The 20,081-nt window shown below is 36.0% G+C and overlaps 1 protein-coding gene across 1 annotated transcript in view; it reads left to right on the top strand.

Annotated features, from left to right (window-relative positions):
• Window positions 1-20,081, top strand: part of SANBR (SANT and BTB domain regulator of CSR) — a gene marked incomplete at both ends in the record, with an annotated part of 43,321 nt that overhangs the window by 726 nt on the left and 22,514 nt on the right. Inside the window, 10 exons of the mRNA XM_083348431.1 lie at window positions 7,235-7,421; window positions 9,492-9,585; window positions 11,909-12,147; window positions 14,506-14,564; window positions 15,677-15,837; window positions 17,190-17,276; window positions 17,358-17,468; window positions 18,132-18,255; window positions 18,467-18,619; window positions 19,824-19,969. Of these exons, the coding sequence (XP_083204557.1) occupies window positions 7,235-7,421; window positions 9,492-9,585; window positions 11,909-12,147; window positions 14,506-14,564; window positions 15,677-15,837; window positions 17,190-17,276; window positions 17,358-17,468; window positions 18,132-18,255; window positions 18,467-18,619; window positions 19,824-19,969 (1,361 nt within the window). The remainder of the gene's footprint in view (window positions 1-7,234; window positions 7,422-9,491; window positions 9,586-11,908; window positions 12,148-14,505; window positions 14,565-15,676; window positions 15,838-17,189; window positions 17,277-17,357; window positions 17,469-18,131; window positions 18,256-18,466; window positions 18,620-19,823; window positions 19,970-20,081) is intronic.

Below are 20,081 nucleotides of genomic sequence, written 5' to 3' on the forward strand. Positions count from 1 at the left end.
GTGAAGCTGAACTTCTGTGCACTAGCCTCTTGTCACCTTAATAGTGTCTTCATTCAAATACAGGTAGTCCTCGTCTTACAATAGTTCATTTAGTGACCATTCAAAGTTACAGTAGCACTGAAAAAAGTGACTTATTACCGTTTTTTACAGTTATAACCTTTGCGGCACCCCCCATAGTCATGTGATCAAAATTCAGATGCTTGGCAACCGGTTCTTATTTATGACTGTTGCTGTGTACCAAGGTCATGTGATCATCTTTTGTGACCTGAGAAGCAAAGTCAATGGGGAAACTAGATTTATTTAACATCCAGGTTACTAACTTATCAAATGCAATGATTTACTTAACAACTGTGGCAAGAAAGGTCATAAAATGAGTCATAAAACTCACTTAAATGTCTCACTTAACAACAGAAATTTTGGGCTGCATTGTGGTTGTAAGCTGAGGACTACCTGTACAAATCAGTATAAATATAAAACTAAGACTGGGGCAGAATGATTAAGGGTAGGGAAAATCAGTGGAAGCAGGAACAACTTCTGATTTCCTCCTGACATCCCCATTGAGTTTCCTTGTAGGAATCTGGCAGAGAACATTAGAAATCCCTTCCTTCCTTCCTTCCTTCCTTCCTTCCTTCCTTCCTTCCTTCCTTCCTTCCTTCCTTCCTTCCTTCCTTCCTTCCTTCCCCCCACCAGCAGGGCAGGTATGTGTGTATTGCTGGGTGGGAAAAGAGAACAAAGGATTGTGAGACTGGCTGGGAAACTTTCACAGAATGTTGAAAAAAACAATCACATGACTATAGCAGCAGTCGGCAACACTAAAGTAGCACTAAAGCAGACACAATAGGATCTTGGAGTCCTACTGCACAATCACTTAAATATGAGCCAGCAGTGTGCTGCAGCTGCCAAACAAGCCAACACAGTGCTAGGCTGCATTAACAGAGGGATAGAATCAAGATCACATGAAGTACTAATACCACTTTACAATGCCTTGGTAAGGTCACACTTGGAATACTGCATCCAGTTTTGGTTACCATGATGTAAAAAAAATGTTGAGAGACTAGAAAGAGTACAGAGAAGAGCAACAAAGATGATCAGAGGACTGGAGGCTAAAATATATAAAGAACGGTTGTTGGAATTGGGTATGTCTAGTTTAATGAAGAGAAGGACTAGGTGTAAGATGATAGCAGTGCTCCAATATCTCAGGGGTTGCCCCAAAGAAGAGGGAGTCAAGCTATTCTCCAAAGCACCTGAAAGCAGGACAAGAAGCAATGGATGGAAACTAGTCAAGGAGAGAATCAGCCTAGAACTAAGGAGAAATTTCCTGACAGAACAATTAAATCAGTGGAACAACCTGCCTCAAGAAATTCTGAATGCTCCAACACTGGAAGTTTTTAAGAAGAAACTGGGCGACCATTTGTCTGAAATGGTATAAGGTTTTCTGCTTGAGCAGGAGGTTGACTAGAAGACCTCCAAGGTCTCTTCCAACTCTATTATCATTATTATTATTTCCCCAAATTTCATTCCCCTGGAGTTATAGGTCCTAGATTTTGGACACATTCTGTGAGCTAGCCAATTTGAGATAGCTTAATTCAAAAACTGTGGTCCTATGATGCCCTGTTTCACCTAGTTAAATGTCTTGAAATGAGAGTTTTAGTACTATATACTGCAGATGTACTCACATACATACACACGTACACATCAATATGTGTATGCACATATATGACCCACCTTCCCTTGGACATAAATGCTGTAAAAAACTAAATGATATGTAGAGGTTTATCTTTCTGTTTCTCATATCAGATATTGCTGTTCAATTTTACTGTGCTAAGGAAAAAATTTGCAGTAGGACCCATTTTTCCTTCCTATCCTATTCCTATAATTTGGTTGAGCTCAAAATCATGTTATGCTATAATGTGTATTGTTTATTGGTAGTTTAACCTGACATACATCTAGCTGTTGTGACCTTTAAAACATAGTTTATGGTTTAATGTTGGGATGAGCTCAACCAATATGTCTAATAAACAAATCATGGCTTAATACTATGTCCAGTATTAGCCCACTCCATAACTCAACCCAAATCCTCAAATGTAGGGAAATAAATAAAAATGCAACAGGAGAAAGGAGGAGTGACTGATTATTAAAATATACAGAACTAGAATTACAAAGAGAAGCACAAGATTAAAATCATTCTTCAAAATTTGGGCCAGATACCATTTAGTACTGATATCATTTACATTATGTTGTAGACTATAACGTTCAGAAGCTTCTCAATACTATATAAGATTATTGCAATTGCAGTTATTATTTTTAATTAAATTGAAGTACCATCTCACTGCCAGTTAATTTGACTGAAATAAAGGGACCAACGAGTACCTTCCAATACTGGAGATAAAGCCTGTATATTCAAATTTGAGGTATTCATTTGCTGTGTCAATTCAATCTACCGGTAATTGTCCATCCTGATCATTCTACAGCAGTGGTATCAAACTGCTGGCCCATGGGCCAGTTGCATCATGCAGAGGCCGTGCCCACCCCAGCTCCGGCAATGCAAAAAAAGTCACGATACATTGCGACACGTCATGTGACACGGCAAGTTTGACACCCGTGTTCTACAGTATCAACTTCCTTATAATAGATGGGTTGTATGTTTTTTGGAGTTAAATTTTGTTGCTGTTTTTGATTTTTTTTTAATTTTAAATTTTTCAAAAGTCTGACTAGATTATGATACGATGGAAATGTTATGTATGTACAAGTAGTCCTTAACTTATGACCAATTGGTTACCAACCTTTCAAAGTTATGACAAACCTTTCCAGAGCTATTTACAACCATTTTCAGAGTTACAATTACCATCATATGTTCCACAGTCATGTGATCACATTTTGGACACTTGGCGATTGGTTCACCTTTTCAGATATTTGCAGGGGGTGTGTCATGTGACCATAATTTGTGATATTTTTTCTAGTTTACAGCACTTCCAGTTTACTGCAAAAAAAAACCCATTGAGGAAAATAGATTTACTTAATGATCATGGCATTCACCTAATGACAACCACACAAATGTCATAAAATTCACATCCCCTGATGCCTTGACTTATAACCACAACAACTTACAATTGTAATTGTAGACTCAGTTATGACCATATGTCAAGGACTACTTTTATGGATGTTCAAGCCTTTGGAGACGTTGTCAGGATGTTATGGCATGTTATCTGTTGTGGTAACTTGCCCTGAATGTATATTTTCAGATTTTATACTTTGAATTGTTGGCAAAGTGTGATGTTCTAGAATATTAGTTTTGCTGTCTTAGCATATTCTGTATACTAATTATTGTCTTAATCACAGTTTATATTATTTTCCTGATTTAACAAATTACTACATCCTAATGGTAATTTCAGTCATAATAAACTATAATACAAAAATGTAGCTTTTCAAATTTCCATTATGGCTTATGAATGGGGCCCTAACTGAGAGATCAGTTGTATGCTACATAGGCCACTCACACATTTCCCTCAGAAGAATTTCTGTTTGTAGAATTGAGCAAAGCCTTTCCCCTGATGGGCAAAACCTCTTGTCCATCCCCTCATTTTCCCCCCATCACTGCAGTTTTTCTTCCAAACTCCTTCCACAATGTGTGTTTCCCCCCAGCACTTCTGAAAACGTCTTCTCCAAGAACCTGATCAGGCCTGCATTTTGCCTACCTCTTGTATGGGCAATTTACTGCCTTCACTGAAGCCAGGACATGAAAGCAGCATTCCAATCCTACCTGAGGTACTTACTCTCAGGCACTCAGCAGCTCCCTAAAGACAAAGCCCCAACTCCATCCAATCCAGCAATCAAGCTCTAGCCCAGGGGTGTCAAACTCAATTTCATTGAGGGCCGCATCAGCATTGTGGTTGCCCTCAGGGGGCCGGGTGGGTGTGGCCTACTGGGTGGGCGTGGCTAGAGTGTGTATGGCCTACTGGGTGGGCGTGGCCAGCTCTACATCGTTCTCATCAAGGGTGCCTATGGGGGCCCGGGCAGGAGTGGGACAGATCTGAGGGTCTCTGGGCCAGGGCCAAGGCAGTGGGGGCCGTTCCCTCACTGTTTCCAGGATGGCTTCGCGGGCCGCATGAAACCACTTCGCGGGCCGGATCTGGCCCCCGGGCCTTGTGTTTGACATGTCTGCTCTAGCCGCTCTTTGCAGCACCTCAGCAGTCCAGAACCACACCCAGACTGATTTCTGACTACTGTTGATAGGTCACATTTTTGGCTACTGCAGGGCCGTAGCCTCAGCCTCATTTGTTTCCATAGTTCTCACATCTTGCCAATACTGTTGGGTCTCACTCCACCCTAGGTATGTTTCTTCCAGCACCTTTCTGTAAGTACTCCAGGCAGCTGAAGGTCTCGGGTGTTCCACCCCCTGTCTTCCAGACAATAGTAATGAAAGCTGTGGACTTTCCATCCATTGGAACAACAAAAACACCATACCAAACTCAAACCTCCTCTTCAGCTCACCAAATAAGATCCAAAAATGGTTATTGAGCCGGATTAACAATGGGCAAACTGTGACTTTCTGAATGCTGCTGACTGCAATTCCCAGAATCAGTAACCAGGGCGGAACAGAATTGCTACAGATATAGTGCAGCAACATCTGGTGGGGGACAGTTTCCCCACCTGAAATATACATGCCCTATGTTGCCGTGAACAGAGGAAAAGACTAGGGATATCCTGAGTTTGTGATACTAATTGGGAAGGCATGAAAGGGAAATCGTTGTGATAATGGGAGAGTTCAGTTACATTTACATAAACTGGGTTCATTCATGTTCAAGCTAGAACAAAACCTCCAGGTACAGCCAGGTACATGGCTGTGCCTTAGAAAAGACGATCTTAGAACTGACCAGAAGGGAGGTAACTCTAGATTTATTCTTAAGTAATGACCATGCTTTGATATTATGTGCATCCATTATGGAATTGGTTGTAAATATCAGCTAAGTGAGTTGCACCTCATTTTATGACCTTTTTTGCCACAATTGTTAAGCAAATCACTGCAATTGTTAAGCGAAACATGCGATCATTAAGCAAATCTGCCTTCCCCCATTGACTTTACTTGTCAGAAGCCAGCTGGAAAGATTACAAATGATGATCACATGACTGTCCTAAATACATGCCAATTGCCAAGCCTCCATATATTGATCACATGGCCATGGGAAGGCTTCAGCAGTCATAAATGTGAAAAAAAAAATCATAAGTCACTTTTTTCAGTGCTGTTGTAATTTCAAATGGTTGCTAAATGAATGGTTGTAAGTTGAGGATTATCTTTATATAAATGGGGATTTTGGAGAACGCAAAAAGTCATGTGGAAGGAGATGTCCCAGTCAGTATTTGATAGCTGATTTTCAAGAAGCTTTTGACAAAATTATGGAATACTTTTGAGTAAACTTAGTAGAAATAAAATATCAGATACTATCCTGTTATGGATTTTAACTTGCTAAACAACAAAAAAGTAGTAGAGCAAAGTAGGAAATAAAGACCTTTAAGGATCTTTGTTGTGATGGGAGCTTTTCAATTTATTCATAAATGATCTTAATTTAGGGGAAAATAGTAAGCTAATCAAGTTTGCAGGTGATACAAAACCAATCTATTCCGGGTGATTAAAAACAAAAGTGATTGTGAAGAACTCCAGAAGGAAGTCTTTAAAATGGACAAATGGCCAAGGAAACGACAAATTTAATTCATGTAAGTATAAAGTGATTGTTAAGGTAACCTCACAGTCTAGGTGCACAATATGTACACTGATGGAACCTAAGCTGTCTGCAACCACGCAGGAAAAAGAACTTATGGCTTTAACGGGTAGGTCAGTGATCTTGATTCAATGTACAGCTACTATAAAAATGTAAATTCCCTACAACAGATCCTTAGGACACTAAACTATCCATGTTGTAAACAGGAAAAATTTCAGAAGAAAAAATAGAATGATCAGAGGGCTTAAACATCTTTAGGAGGAAAAAACCGAATATTTGGGCCTTTAGCTTAAAATACAGGCAGTTGAAGAAGTACATAATTTATGGGAATAATAATAATAATAATAATAATAATAATAATAATAATAATAATAATAATAATAATAATAGAAGAAGAAGAAGAAGGAAGAAGAAGAAGAAGAAGAAGAAGAAGAAGAAGAAGAAGAAGAAGAAGAAGAAGAAGAAGAAGAAGAAGAAGAAGAAGAAGAAGTTGTTGGAAGGGACCTTGGAGGTCATCTAGTCCAACCCCCTGCTCAGGCAGGAAACCCTATACCATTTCAGGCAAATGGCTGTCCAGTCTCTTCTTAAAAACTTCCAGTGTTGGAGCATTCACCACTTCTGGAGGCAGGTTGTTCCACTGATGATTAAAAAGGGTAGAATATGGGAAAAAAGGAGCCATGGAATAAGTGTAATGAGAGGATACAGTGTATATACATGCAATAAAGAAGGTTGGCAGGTATATCTTTTTTTTTCTCTTTTTAAAAAATGTTAGTCACTTTTTTTACTTTATTTTCTTTTTTCTTTAAATTTGTATTGTTTTTACTTTGCCAAAAACTTATTTTATAAAAATCAATTTAAAAAAGAAGGATAATTGAATATATAAAAATTTTCTTCCTCTCTCAAAATATTAAGAGCAGAAATTATTTAATAAAGTTTATTGAAAGGAGAATTGGACCAGGAAAAAAAAAAGTAATTTTATATACTTAACCTATAAAATGCTTTGCCACAAGATGAATCACACTGATTTATATACATTTAAAATGGGATTGAATAAATTCATTGAAAAAAATTATGAACTGTTTTTTTTTCCTTGAAGATTTTGTTATATCTAGGTTGAGTCTCTCTAAATCGGGCAAGTCCAACCTGTGGTCCCTGGGCCACATGTAGCCCTGGACAGCAGATGGTAGAAAATATTTTTTTAAAAAAGGAAGCTTGTTGTTTATAGACATTAACTATGTTATATATGTTATATGCAGTCCAAGACAATTCTTCTTCACTCAAGTCAAGTCAAAAGGTTGGACAACTGTGCTCTAAATACTGGTTAGAGCAAAACAATAACAGGAAAGGGATTTTTCTCCATTTCTTCAGAAGCATTTGGTTGTGAGAAAAAAATAGGATGGATAACAGCCTGGTTCAGAGGGATTTCTTTTATGTTGTTAATTATTGGTCAGCTCTCAGAATCCTAGGTAAGGCAAGATGTGTAACTAAATATACTTTTCTCTATTATATTTTGACAGTGTGCAAAAAGGTTTGATGAGCTGAAAAGCAATGGAAGTTCTCCAGTGGATAACCAGTTCAATCTATTAATGGCTAGTGGTTTGAAACCTGTAGAAACACTAGCTGGTTATATTAAATCATCACTTCTTGATGCTCAGGATGAGTTACAAGAACCCTCTAATGAAAATGATGCAATTTCTTTAAATGGTAGGTTTTAATCACTTCTGCTGTTGTGTTCATAGAATTATGTATTATTTTTCTCCTGTTGATATATACTGTAGATTGCTTTTGTCAATAGTCCACTCACTTTTCAGATTAAACTAGAATGGATTTTTAAAAATAATGTTTGATTTTTTTAAACTGTATATCCATTTTCTACTAAACATTTTGTGGCTTTAAAATAAAAAAAAATGACTTCTTGTATAACTACTCTTAAAAGTAGTTAAAGCAATTAGTCCTCAAAAGTATGTCATATTTCTGTTATGCATTGGACAGAACCATATACATTATTATATGCTAAAGGTATTTTGCTTTATGAAATCTGTGTATGAACCAAGCTGTAATTAATTCTTTATCGTTTTTTTAAAAAATAGTGCTTTCCAGGAATGTTGCCAATCAATTTATAGTCTATAAACCAAGGAAAGCTGTTTCACATAAACCATACAAGGAACCCACCAAGAATTAAAGGCATATAGGTGTATAATATACAGATAGTCCTCAATTTGAGACTGCATAGGGACTGGAAAATTAATCATTAAACAGTGCAGTCGTTATGTAAGGCATCATGTGACCACACCCAATTTTATTGTTTGCTCAGAAATCACGTGAGACTGACTGGTGATATCTTGCTGGCTTCCCCATTGACTCTCCTTGTCAGAAGCGGTCTTGGAAGGTTGCAAACAGTGGATCATGTTACTACAAGATGCTGCAACTGTTGCATATGTGAACTAGTTACCAGGTGTCCAGTTCATGATCATGTGACTAAAGGGATGCTGCAATGGTTTAAGTGCAAGGAACAGTCCTAAGCCACTTTTTTGACACCATTGTAACTTGAAACAGTTGCTAAAGAAATGGTAGTTAAATGACTACTACCTGTAGTACAATGTTTAGAGTTTGAAGACAAGCTTTGAGATGTACTCAGAGATGGCTGAGAAAAGGCAACTGAGAATGGTACCATTGCTACTCAAGATAGTGCTAGGTGCTAAGCACTATGCAAGGTGCTCAGAGACCATGTCAAAAATACTGTCATTGAATATGGTGGTGTATACAGTATATCTCATGATGAAGTCTTACACAGATAGCATATGCGTAGGTCTAGAAAAATAAGGCACAATTAAAAAGCAGCATGATTGAAAGAAAGCTGGTGCAAGTATGAAGGAGACAAACTCGAGCAAGTTGTATAAACCACTGTGTGTGATGACAGTAAAAAGTGTGAGAAAAGAAAGATTCTACATAAGAATTATGTGGTAAAATCATTTATCTCCTCCTGAAACTTGCTGATTTAAGTGAGATTTAAGTGAGTGAGAAGGAAAGATTCTGTACGTTAGAATTTACCAGCCAAAACCTGATTACAGGTTAATATTTAGAATATTAACATCTAGACAAATCTGTGATACAAATAATATAGATAAAGAGTTATCCCTCTTGGTATTGGATGTTGTTCTTTTCAGGGATATATTCTGTACATAACTTACTAGGAATCTTCAGCGATCCTATTTTACCTGTCCTGTCAATAATCAGAGATTTAGTATTATCATTTTTGGGAATTAGAGGCACTATGTTAAATAAGAAAAATGCAGGCACATGACAGTGGATTTTTTTTTTTAAAAAAAGTTCATTTGTCCTTCTTTGTTCATTGGCAAAGAAGGAAGTATTTGATAAGGGCAGAGGTAACTGCCACATTACATTAACTATTATGTTATGCCTAGTTCAGAAGTGGTATGTTTATGTAAGCACTATGAAACAAAGAGGTTTGCACTTACCCTCCCATAAAGCATAGTAGACAACATGTGCTACATAGTGGCACATAGAGTTATGCTAATTTTCCTTCTCTCTTGCAAGTGCAAATAAACTCTGAGATTAAAAAGATTTACTCCTATCCCTTCTACTTGGGTTGTATTGATTTTTTAAAGAACTTTTCTTCTGCAAATACATTATAAGTATTCATTCAAAAATTATCACATCATCCTTTGACTATGGAACACTGCTTACCACACATGAGAAGTAACACACCTCAACTTTATGACCTAATGCTTTTTCTCCCCACTTGTATTTAAGGAAAGTCAAGTATAGCTTCCTCAAGGAATTGCTCTTCAGAAAGTGAGAAATGCCCTGCACTTAAAGGTGGAGAAAATGCTGATGAAACTGAAGGGTAGGAAGATGGCTGTTCCATTTTAAACAGTCTTTTTGCTGGATAGTTATATATATTTCTCTATATTTTGTGGAATTTCTGAGGGAGGAATTGGGGTTTCTGTGGGGAACATTTCAAATCTAAAAATATTACAGATATTATAGTAACATAGCATATCAAATTAATTTCACTTTTGAAAATATTCTAGTTCTAGATCCCTTAATATTCACATAATTATAATGTGTTTTATAGTTTAGTAAAAACAGTATTAGATTATAGCAGCCTGGGAATAGAATTGGGGAAGTAAATGTTTAGCCCAGGGTGACAGGAATACTGTTTCTCTGGGTCATCTTGGCAAATGGGATTATGGAATTCCTATGTGTCATTTTTCAACAAGTGAACTTTGAAAGTATCTGTACCAGCTTTCTCTTTCATCTTTATTCAGTGAATCTTTGAAAGTTTGTATACTAAGCTTTCTCTTAAAAACTCAATTTTCTCAAGGAGTCAATGCACTGTAGTTGCCAGCAGATTCATAGCAAGCCTATTTTTCCCTTCCTTGGGTACAGATTTTATCTAAGGGGAAATTTTCAAAAACGGTCTGCAGTATTTGGAAGTTCTATGACAAATTATCTAGGGAAAAAAACCCTTATCATTGTGATTGTAAAAGGTAAACAGCTAACAGAAGCCTCGGAAACTTTCCCTCTAGCTAGCCAAATGATTTCTGCTACGAGTGATGGTTCCAGTGTGTGAGCAACATTCACTGTCTGCCATCTTCTTCATTCATTTGCATAAAGAAGATGAAACTTTGAGTATCTTTTTTTCCTATGCAAAAGTATCTTTTTTTTCTTCTTTCTCTTCTGCTTTCCAAACCTCAGTACAAAGAAACCTCTGTATATAGGAATTTCTTTAAAAATCATATTGTAATTAGAGTAGATAAACATGATAACTTTACCTACTAGTAGGTGTAATTCTATTTATTACATTTTTGTAATTAATAAAGAACTAAAAGAAACAATTTCTTGTGCTTTTTGTCTTCAGAAGTCAAACAGTCTTCAATGGAATCTAATAGAGATTGGGCTAGTTGTTAACACTATTAGATTAGAATTGTGGAAACGTAGATTCAAATCCCCACTCAGCAATAAAGCTCCATGGATGAGTTTGAGATAAACAGTATTTTTGTCACAATCAATATTACTGGGTTGCGATGAGAATAAAATTGGGATGAAGAAATAACAATGTATATTGTCTTGAGTTTTTGAAGGAAATGTATAGATAGCATAAAAATATGTCCAGTAGTGGAGAAAATTAAAATCCAGGCTACACACCTGGCATTTATTTATTTATTCATTCATTCATTCAATTTGTATGGCCACCCCTTTCAACAGGTAATTGTGGGTGATAAAATAAAAAAAGAAAAGAGAAAGAATTACAACAATAAAAGAATTAAAATACATAGCAGCCAAGAATAAATCAAACATAATTATTAAATTAATCAAGAATCAGGTCCCTGCACACACTTGGGGTCCTGGCCTGGGCATAGAGCCATATTTTTAAGGATCTATGAAAAGTCAGCAGGGTTGGGGCCATCCTGGAGGGAAAATGTAACATAAAGCAGGGGGGGGAAATCATCTTCTTGGCCTTGCCAACTGGCATTCCTTGAAGCCAATGGGACTCAGGCATGTTCATCCTGCCTGACTTTTCCAAATGCTGTTTACGTTTTGCTCATAGCAGGATCCTTGATAGTTCTTAAGAACAGTTCAGTGAACTATTAGTAATGAATGGAACTTAATTTTGATAGTTCTGTTTAGGCAAAAGATTTAAATGCAAATAACAGGTCGGCATGTATTATCTGCTATTGTATCTTGAGACACACAGAATATAAATAAATTAAGCATGTTCATAAATGTTTCACTTTGCTTAATTTTACACAGGAGAAATAAAATGAAGTTATATTGGTCTATTTCTCAATAATGATGTATTTTACCCATCTCCATAATTATGGGTAATTCAGAAGGCAAGCTTTTATTGCTTCTTATCAGACATAGCTACAATGTGCTTTGAATGCATGTTCACCCAGCCCATGATCCACTTAGCCAAATATATTCTAGCATTCAATTATCCTTTTCCTACTTCAGTGTTCCTTAACTTTTTTATTCATTAAAATTCATGTTATTGTCTCATGAAAGCATTTCAAACTATTAATGTGTACATAAGAACATATATTTCCGTAACAGTAAAATTGTACCTAAATTTAAAAATCAACAATAATTTTCACAAATTATTCAAATATTCCAGATAATGAAAATAATATTCCTTCCCTATGATTTTTCCCTCTTAAATAAAGGCCAAATATGGTGATCCATGTGTGTGATGAAGCAAAAAATCTGAAGGAAGATTTTGTTTGTCCACGTGATCTATTGATTTCTGAAATGAAGTACTTTGCTGAATATCTATCAATGGATGCCCAACGCTGGGAAGAAGTGGACATTTCAGTTCATTGTGACGTTCACATCTTTAACTGGTTGATAAGATATGTTAAAAGGAACACTAAGGAATATGAGGTTGATGAAATACCCACCTTAGGTAAAAGAAAATATATTCATTTTTGCCACAATTGTTTTGAAAACCTGACTCTTACATCAGACCAAAAAATTGCAAAAATGGCTTTGAAAGGTCATTTTCCTTTCCTGTTCTGCTTTTGATGATGAAAGCCTAATCTATACAAACAGGGAAAGCTGAAATAAGATATAAAGTTTAATGGGATTCATGTCTTACAAAATGAGTATAGTACAAGTGCTACACAGCTTAATATGTTAATAGTAGTTAAGAAGTTGGGGATTCCCGTTTAACCTTCATTCTCATGCATAAGTTCACCTTTTCCTTTCGAGAAATATTTATGCCCTGTTATTTTGGACTCTGTATACCAAAACCATTCAACCAGATTTGGGATCTGATCCAGAAATTTGGTAATAATTTACTGTGTTCTGGTTTACTCGAATCTAATCTAAATTAGTGCATGGATTTGATGCAGATGTTTAGGGATGAAGTATATCAAAGTTCCTAAAAATCAGTGCAGAGCTTTGTAAGTACCCTACCTTAAAGTCTGATTTCTAAAGGTTATTATTTATAACCTGTTTTAAAGACAGAATGTGAAAAAATGATAATGATAGCCTCAATGATAAAAAATATCTCCCTTTTTTAGGAGGAAAGTTTATGTGTATATATACACGTCTCTATATGTGTGCATGTGTGTGCTTATGCATGTGTGTATTTATGTATGTAAATAGATAAATAATGCTAGGGAAGGTTAAGGTCCTTGGTGCTCTCAGAAATTGATTGTTTCCTTGCAGACATTTCATTACCAAACTAGGTACCATCATCAGTGCTTGTTAGAGGGTGGGGTTTGCTCTCTTTTTATATACTACTGGTGGTGGTTTGCCCTGTCAGTACTGGTAGAAATGGTTTTGGTGGTTCCTTGATTGGGTAGAATGCTCTTGATACCATCAATCAAGATTAATTCCAGGAGAAATCAGTAGAAGATTTAAGTGTACATTCAGCTTTCCCCTCACTGAAATTCATGGTATTAATACATCTATATGATTCTGACTTAATCAAACAATTTTTAGCACTTTAGCATTTTTTTCCTTTTAAAAAAATATTCAAGTAGTTGTTAGTTCTCCCTTATGTTCTGTATAGCGCATGTTAAAGTTGGTATAGCCTAGTAAATGAGGCATATTTATTTAATTGAAACAAGGGGTAGGCAATAGAAGGGAACATATGCCGTCCACAGGACCCATTTTTACTTGGTTTCCTTGTAGCATTGCGCTGCAAACTTTGGGGAGCAGCATTCTAACCTTAAAAAAAGGTTAAAACGCATGCTTTATATTCCAAACTTAACCATTTTGTCAAAAACAAACAGTTCCCACCTTCATTCCTTAAACAGAACAAACAAACAAATTTTAGATCTCCTTTAGATGATCTCACCAAGACACTCCTATGGCTCTCAGAGTCTTTGTCGTCACCATAATCATCTGTAAGAGTTCCAGCTACATAAAGATTGTCCATATGCAGTTTAAAACCAGATCTTTCCATTCCTTTCCTTTCCTTACCATATAAAGAGGGAGGCACACCTAGATTATGAAGGATTTGTTTCTGAAGTAGAAAATAATAGGCTAGGTTAGCAATGCTAGTGTGAAAATTACAGGCATTTGTGGGAAAATTGGGCTTTCCATAATATTGCTTTGTTTTCAAATACGATTTTGATCGAGCTTTATTATCTGATCTAAAGTGCAAACATTTTTAAAAACGGAGTGTGCTTTCATAAGGTCTAATTTATAAGGGACAGAAGTTAGATATATTGAAGTTCGAAATTGGTTTTTTTCTTCAACTCAATTTTCAGTATTGAGAGCCAATTCTGCTCTGAAAACAGAAAATTTTGTCTTCACACAAAGAGAGATCAATAGCTTGAAACTCAAAATTCCACACTGTGTATGTCTTTGTATAATGCATTTAAAATGTCAGGATTTAAACTCTAAATCTTGGTTCGAGGTAGTTACTTTCTTTAGTTTCTTAGCATTGTGGGGCTTGCTTTATCATAATAATGTGAATTGTAAAACCCTACACTATTATTTCTGGCAGCATGTTAGGATAAAAATTAATAAGAAGCAAATAATTATTTAGCATTAAATTATCAATGTAATTATTTAGATATAAATGTAAGTAGAATTGAAAAGTCTAAATAATCCAAGCCAAGTAGTTGATAAAAGGGCCCCCCAAAAAATCTCCAAACTTTTTCTTACTCCATTTTTATAGAACGCGGATTTTCTGAAGCAAGACATCTTTTACAATTTTTCCTTTCATTTTTAACTAGTTTCATTTTAACCTACTTGCAATATTTGTAAATCTAATAACTTTTCAATTTGTTATCTTCTTTCTTTTAAGAACCAAGCAATGTCATTTCAATACTTATTTCCTCTGAATTCCTGAAGATGGATTCTTTAGTGAGTATACTCTAGCAATAAGCATTCTGTATCTTTGGCTGTTCTAAATTCATCTAGAATGAGAACATACAGCCCACAGAGCTGATCTGTGTGGTCTGACATCCCATTATATTTGTTATTCCATCTTTTAAATAAATAAATAAATGCAGTGGTTTTACAAGTGTTTTATCTCTGTGGTATTTAGATATTCATTTCAGAGATTATGGTCATATACAGTAGATACTGGTTCTCTTTGCTAATAACTACAAATTGCTTATAATTATCTTCTTTTTTCATATCTTTTTTTTTAAAAAAACCTTAAATCCTTTTATTCAAAATCAAATAATATTTGGTATTAAAAAATGCCTCATGTTGGTTTTTATGAAGAAAAACTATGTGGTTGCTAAGAATCAACACCAGCTTGATGGTACACAATAAATCCAGCTGGCTTAAGCATGAAGCTTAATTAACTCAAAACCTTTCTTGATAAGTCTCTCTGTGATAATTCCTAAAGCAGGAAGTGCAGAAGTTTGTAGAACCTTTAAAAACATCATGATTTGCCTTAATTTCTAAGCTCTTAGAAAATGTAGATTGTATTTTCTAAATATTTAGTAAGCAAAGATGACAATATATTCATTCTTTATATGCATGTCCCTAACTTGCAATATTATTATGCTTTTACTTACAAATGTATAATTAAAGTTATTGATTAGTTTAGATTTGGAGGTGGGACATGTTATCATCCAAAATAATAGCTTCATATCTGTTGAAATGGTGTAAAAATAAGGCTATATGATGTCCAATTGTATGCAAGTTATCTTCAAAGATTAATTAGTGTAGTACAAAATCCTCTTCGGTGTTAAGAATGACCAAACTTACTGGGATTGCTGGGATAGGAATCGCTCCACCCAGTCCTGGCCTCAGCCTGATCAATCTAGCAGGTTTTTCTTCAACTGTACTCCAACCTTAATAGGTAACAGTAAGTATTTGAATCTCTCTCTATAAAAGTGTGTGGGTGATTCATTTGTTCTGGTCATAGGATCATTCTAATGCTTTTCTTGGAATATGAAAATACTGTAAGAAATATTTGTATGACTATTCAGTAGTAAGCGAGTTATGTTTATGTTTTTTAGGTAGAAAAATGTATTAATTATTGCCACAAGAATATGAGTACAATTGTAGCTACGCCATGCAATATGAACTGCATTAATGCTAACCTACTAACCCGCATAACTGATCTTTTCACACATAATGAAGTAGAAGAGGTGAAGGACAAGAGAGATAAATTTAAGAGGTACTTTCTGAGCAAAACAAATTGTCTCCTTTCCTTTTGTATTCATATTATCATTAGTTTGAAAGAAATATTATTAAGTGCACAATTGAGAGCAATATTTAGTTAATTATGATTGAGCTCCCAGAACAAAGTTTGAGCTTGAACAAATCATAGAAATTAGATCAATTAATAAATAAAAAAATTCCTGGCCTTGGATATAGCACAGTCACCCAATGGACCAAGCCCAAGGAACTATTAATGTAATATTACTCTATTCTTCTTTGGTCAGATTTCATCCCTAGCCCTTCCATCACCCACACCTTTATTGTGATTAGTTCTGGGCATCACACTTTCATAGGATTCTGAAAAGTTGGAATTGTTTTAGACTTTTTCTAAGTCTGTAAAAAGAGATTGAGGTAGGAGGTTTTAGCTTGAAAAAAAGTGATTGAGGAGGTTGTTAAATATCTGCAAATATTTGAAAAGATGTCACATAAAATAATGTCAGAAATTGTCCACTTTTGTTCCAGAGTGTAGGAAACTGAATATAAATTTCAGGAAAACAGATTTTGGTCAATGATTGAAAAAAACATTCTATGAGTAAGAGCAGTTTGACATTGCAACCAATTACCCAGAGTAGGTGAACTTTCTTTCAGGGTGTCATGCAAAGACTAGAAAGCTATCTCTCCCAGGATGTTTAATTTGAAATTTTGCCTTGAGTACTTGTTATATTCTACAGTACTAATATTAGTTCTCAGCTCAGTGGGTTAGGACGCTGAGCTTGTCGATCAGAAGGTCGGCAGTTTGGCGGGTCGAATCCCAAGTGCCGCGTAACAGAGTGAGTGCCTGTTACTCGTCCCAGCTTCTGCGAACCTAGCAGTTCGAAAGCACGTAAAAATGCAAGTAGAAAAATAGGGACCACTACGGTGGGAAGGTAACAGCGTTCCGTGCGCCTTTGGTGTCTAGTCATGCTGGCCACATGACCACGGAGACGTCCTCGGACAAACGCTGGCGCTTCGGCTTTGAAACGGAGATGAGCACCGGCCCCTAGAATTGGAAACGACTAGCACGCATGTGTGGGGGAACCTTTACCTTTACCTTTAATATTCAGAACCATCTGGGCAAATTCTTTGCTCCATCAGAACAGTATGACTTGTGTAACTAAGTTCAGATTATTCTCACTATCAGAAATTAAGAACTGAATACAGGAAAGAGCAAAACACCATGCAAGGAACCAGAATCACTATGCAGATTTTTTTAAAAAAATGCTGCAATATTATAAGCACTTTCCTTCTCTGTTTGTAATGTAACATTTAGTATATGAGTTAAATACTTGGTAACTCATTTTTATGAGTCTTTTTTTTTGTAACTAATAGCAAACTTTTCTGTAAGAAGATAGAAAGACTGTTTGATCCGAAGTATCAGAATGCAGATTCTAAGGGAAACGCTGCAACCCTTTACAGGTACAATGCTCTCCACTGATTTGCACTACCTTGCCATGTGCAGTTTTGTAATGTCATTTTCATATTTTTGTTTTTGTGCAGGTGTTATTTATGTAAGAAACTTCTTATTAAGGATACCGAAAGAAAAATCCCATGTATTCCTGGAAAGATTAACGTGGATCAGCATGGAAATATACTGTATATTCACATAAGGTGCTTCAAAAAGTCATTTTGCAGCAACATTTTTAGTGTTTTTATCTTGACTTCTTTTAATATAGGCTATAGGAAAGTTTTAGTTTATAAACTACACTCTGTCTATTATTCCAGCTGACAGTTTTAACCAGGTGCTGTCTAGGGAACAATGATTAGGGAACAAGGTCTTTTGAAATATAGATTAATTAACAAAATAATTTAGCAGATCAATATAATCCCTTTTAGTGGCTCAAATATGTAATTTACTTTGACTGAAAACAAAAGGTAGGCAGGGTCACACTTGGGTTACTATTTGGATGGGGACAATGAGGAAATGCCAAGGCTTTATTCTAGATTGGGAAGTCAAAACAATTCCTTGGAAGGAAGCAGTGCTAAGCCACTTCTATATTGTTGTCAAATAAATATGGATATGCCAATAAGGTTGTTAGAATTTAATCTCCATCCAGAGTTTATATTTTTCTCCCTACACCAGGGGTAGGCAACCTTGGCTCTTTTATGACTCATGGACTTCAACTCCCAGAATTTCTGAGCCAGCCATGCTGGCTCAGGAATTCTGGGAGTTGAAGTCCACGAGCCATAAAAGAACCAAGGGTGCTTACTCCTGATTTAGTGACTGTTCAAGGTTATAATATGATTGAAAAAAGTAACGTGACCATTTTTCAGAGATAAATCTTGGGATCTCCATGAGTATCTCCTGAGTCTTTTTGAAGAATTAAAATCATGGCGAGATGTATACTGGCGTCTTTGGGGAACTATTAATTGGTTGACCTGTTCAAGGTGTAATCAAGTGAGTATTTTTTTTAGCCCCCTCAAGAGATTTTTAGTTGTCTTAAAATTTGTACAGTAGCATTTTTGAAGCAATATATATTTAAGAACAATGCATCAGACAGTCCAGTCTGATTTGCAGCCTTTTCTTCTTTTTTAAGCAAAAAATAAAAAGACTTCAAGAATGGTAATGGTGATATTATATGTTTGTTGCTATTGGGTGTCTCTTGCAGACTTTCCTGTGCACTGAGTTTTCACATTGCCAATATCATCCTCAACCAGTCCTCTATCCTGGTGTAGCAAGTTCTCTTGGTTCCACTGGTACCGGAATATATCCCTGCTGTAACCAAAAGGTTCTTAGGTTTGATCCTGCTCCTATTCCAAAAGTATGTATTTGGAGGAAATCTTTTGAGATCATCCTGCTCCTGCCACATAGTTTTGAACCAATTTGTACTCTTAATCTCATTCCAGCCTCAATACTTTGTTGCTCTTTTAATGAGCTACTGTAGATTTATTTAAATAAATGCCATCCAAGCAACATGCAAAATTGGTTTATGTATTTATTTTAACTTACTTTTTAGTGTTTTACTATGACTTGTAAAGAGGCATGATTCACTGAATGGCATTTAAATCACTAGTGTTAATATTTACTTTTATTCAATATGCACAGACCAATGGATCCAACAGGGGAGTATCCTAATGGAGGTGATTAAATAAGAGCTAATCCCACCTCCTCCTCACCCCCTCCCTCCCAATGCTGGCTCCCTCCTTTCCCATCTTGTAACTATGGTTTTACTTTGATGGTACTTTTTACTGGGTTAGGAGTATTTGTCTCTGCTGATTTTAAAGTTTTTATGCTATAAGCTGCCCAGAGTTCAAGAACAGATGGGTGGCAAATGAAATAAATAAACAAATAAATAAATAGCATAGATAGATAGATAGATAGATAGATAGATAGATAGATAGATAGATAGATAGATAGATAGACAGACAGACAGACAGACAGACAGACAGACAGACAGACAGACAGACAGACAAAATGCACAGATACAAGTACAGTACAAGGCCTATTTTCCCACAACAACAAACTTTTGAGGGGAGCTGAGAGGCATCCACTAAGTGGCATTGGAGGGGGGGACTAGAACCTGGAACATGGATTTTCACAGATTCTGGCTGCTTTTGTCAAAACAATAAACGCAGTATCATGTCATCAGTTCTGCATCAGTTGATAGATGAGTGCAGCGTAAGAGCACATATACAAAAAGGGGCAGGGTTGCATTATGATGCTGCATTGCTATTTTCAGCATTCTTCCCCCTTTGCCCCTCATCCTCATTGTATGTCCACACACATGCGTGTGCGCGCGCACACACAAACACACACCCACACACACACAGGCTGAGTTCATTTTCCTCATTTGTAGTCCAACACGTTAACTACTACATTATGCTGGCTGTCCAAAATAACACATGTTATAACCACTGTGCCAAAATCACTTTTGTTTGTAAAGATTGTGTGATTATGTCCATTGTAATTATGTATTATGTAATTTGTCTCATTGGATTTCACTCTCGGTTCTTTTTTAATAAAAGGGATGTAAAGTAAGAGATCATGTAATTGGCTTGCCTCCTGGAGGTGAAGGTGGGGATAATGTGCCCTACCAGACAGCTAAAATACTGAATGATCTGATTCAGCACCGAAATATTATTGTTCTGCCCTTTTCAAAAGATGAGAACAGGTAAGAAAATAGGTATATGTTACTATTTATCTGTGTAAAATAATTTCTATCAGTTAAATGCCATCAGTTAAATAATCTCTAGAATCCACCACATTATTGTTTGTCTGTTGAT

Source organism: Vipera ursinii, assembly GCF_947247035.1.
Source record: "Vipera ursinii genome assembly, chromosome: 1".
NCBI lineage: Eukaryota > Metazoa > Chordata > Lepidosauria > Squamata > Viperidae > Vipera > Vipera ursinii.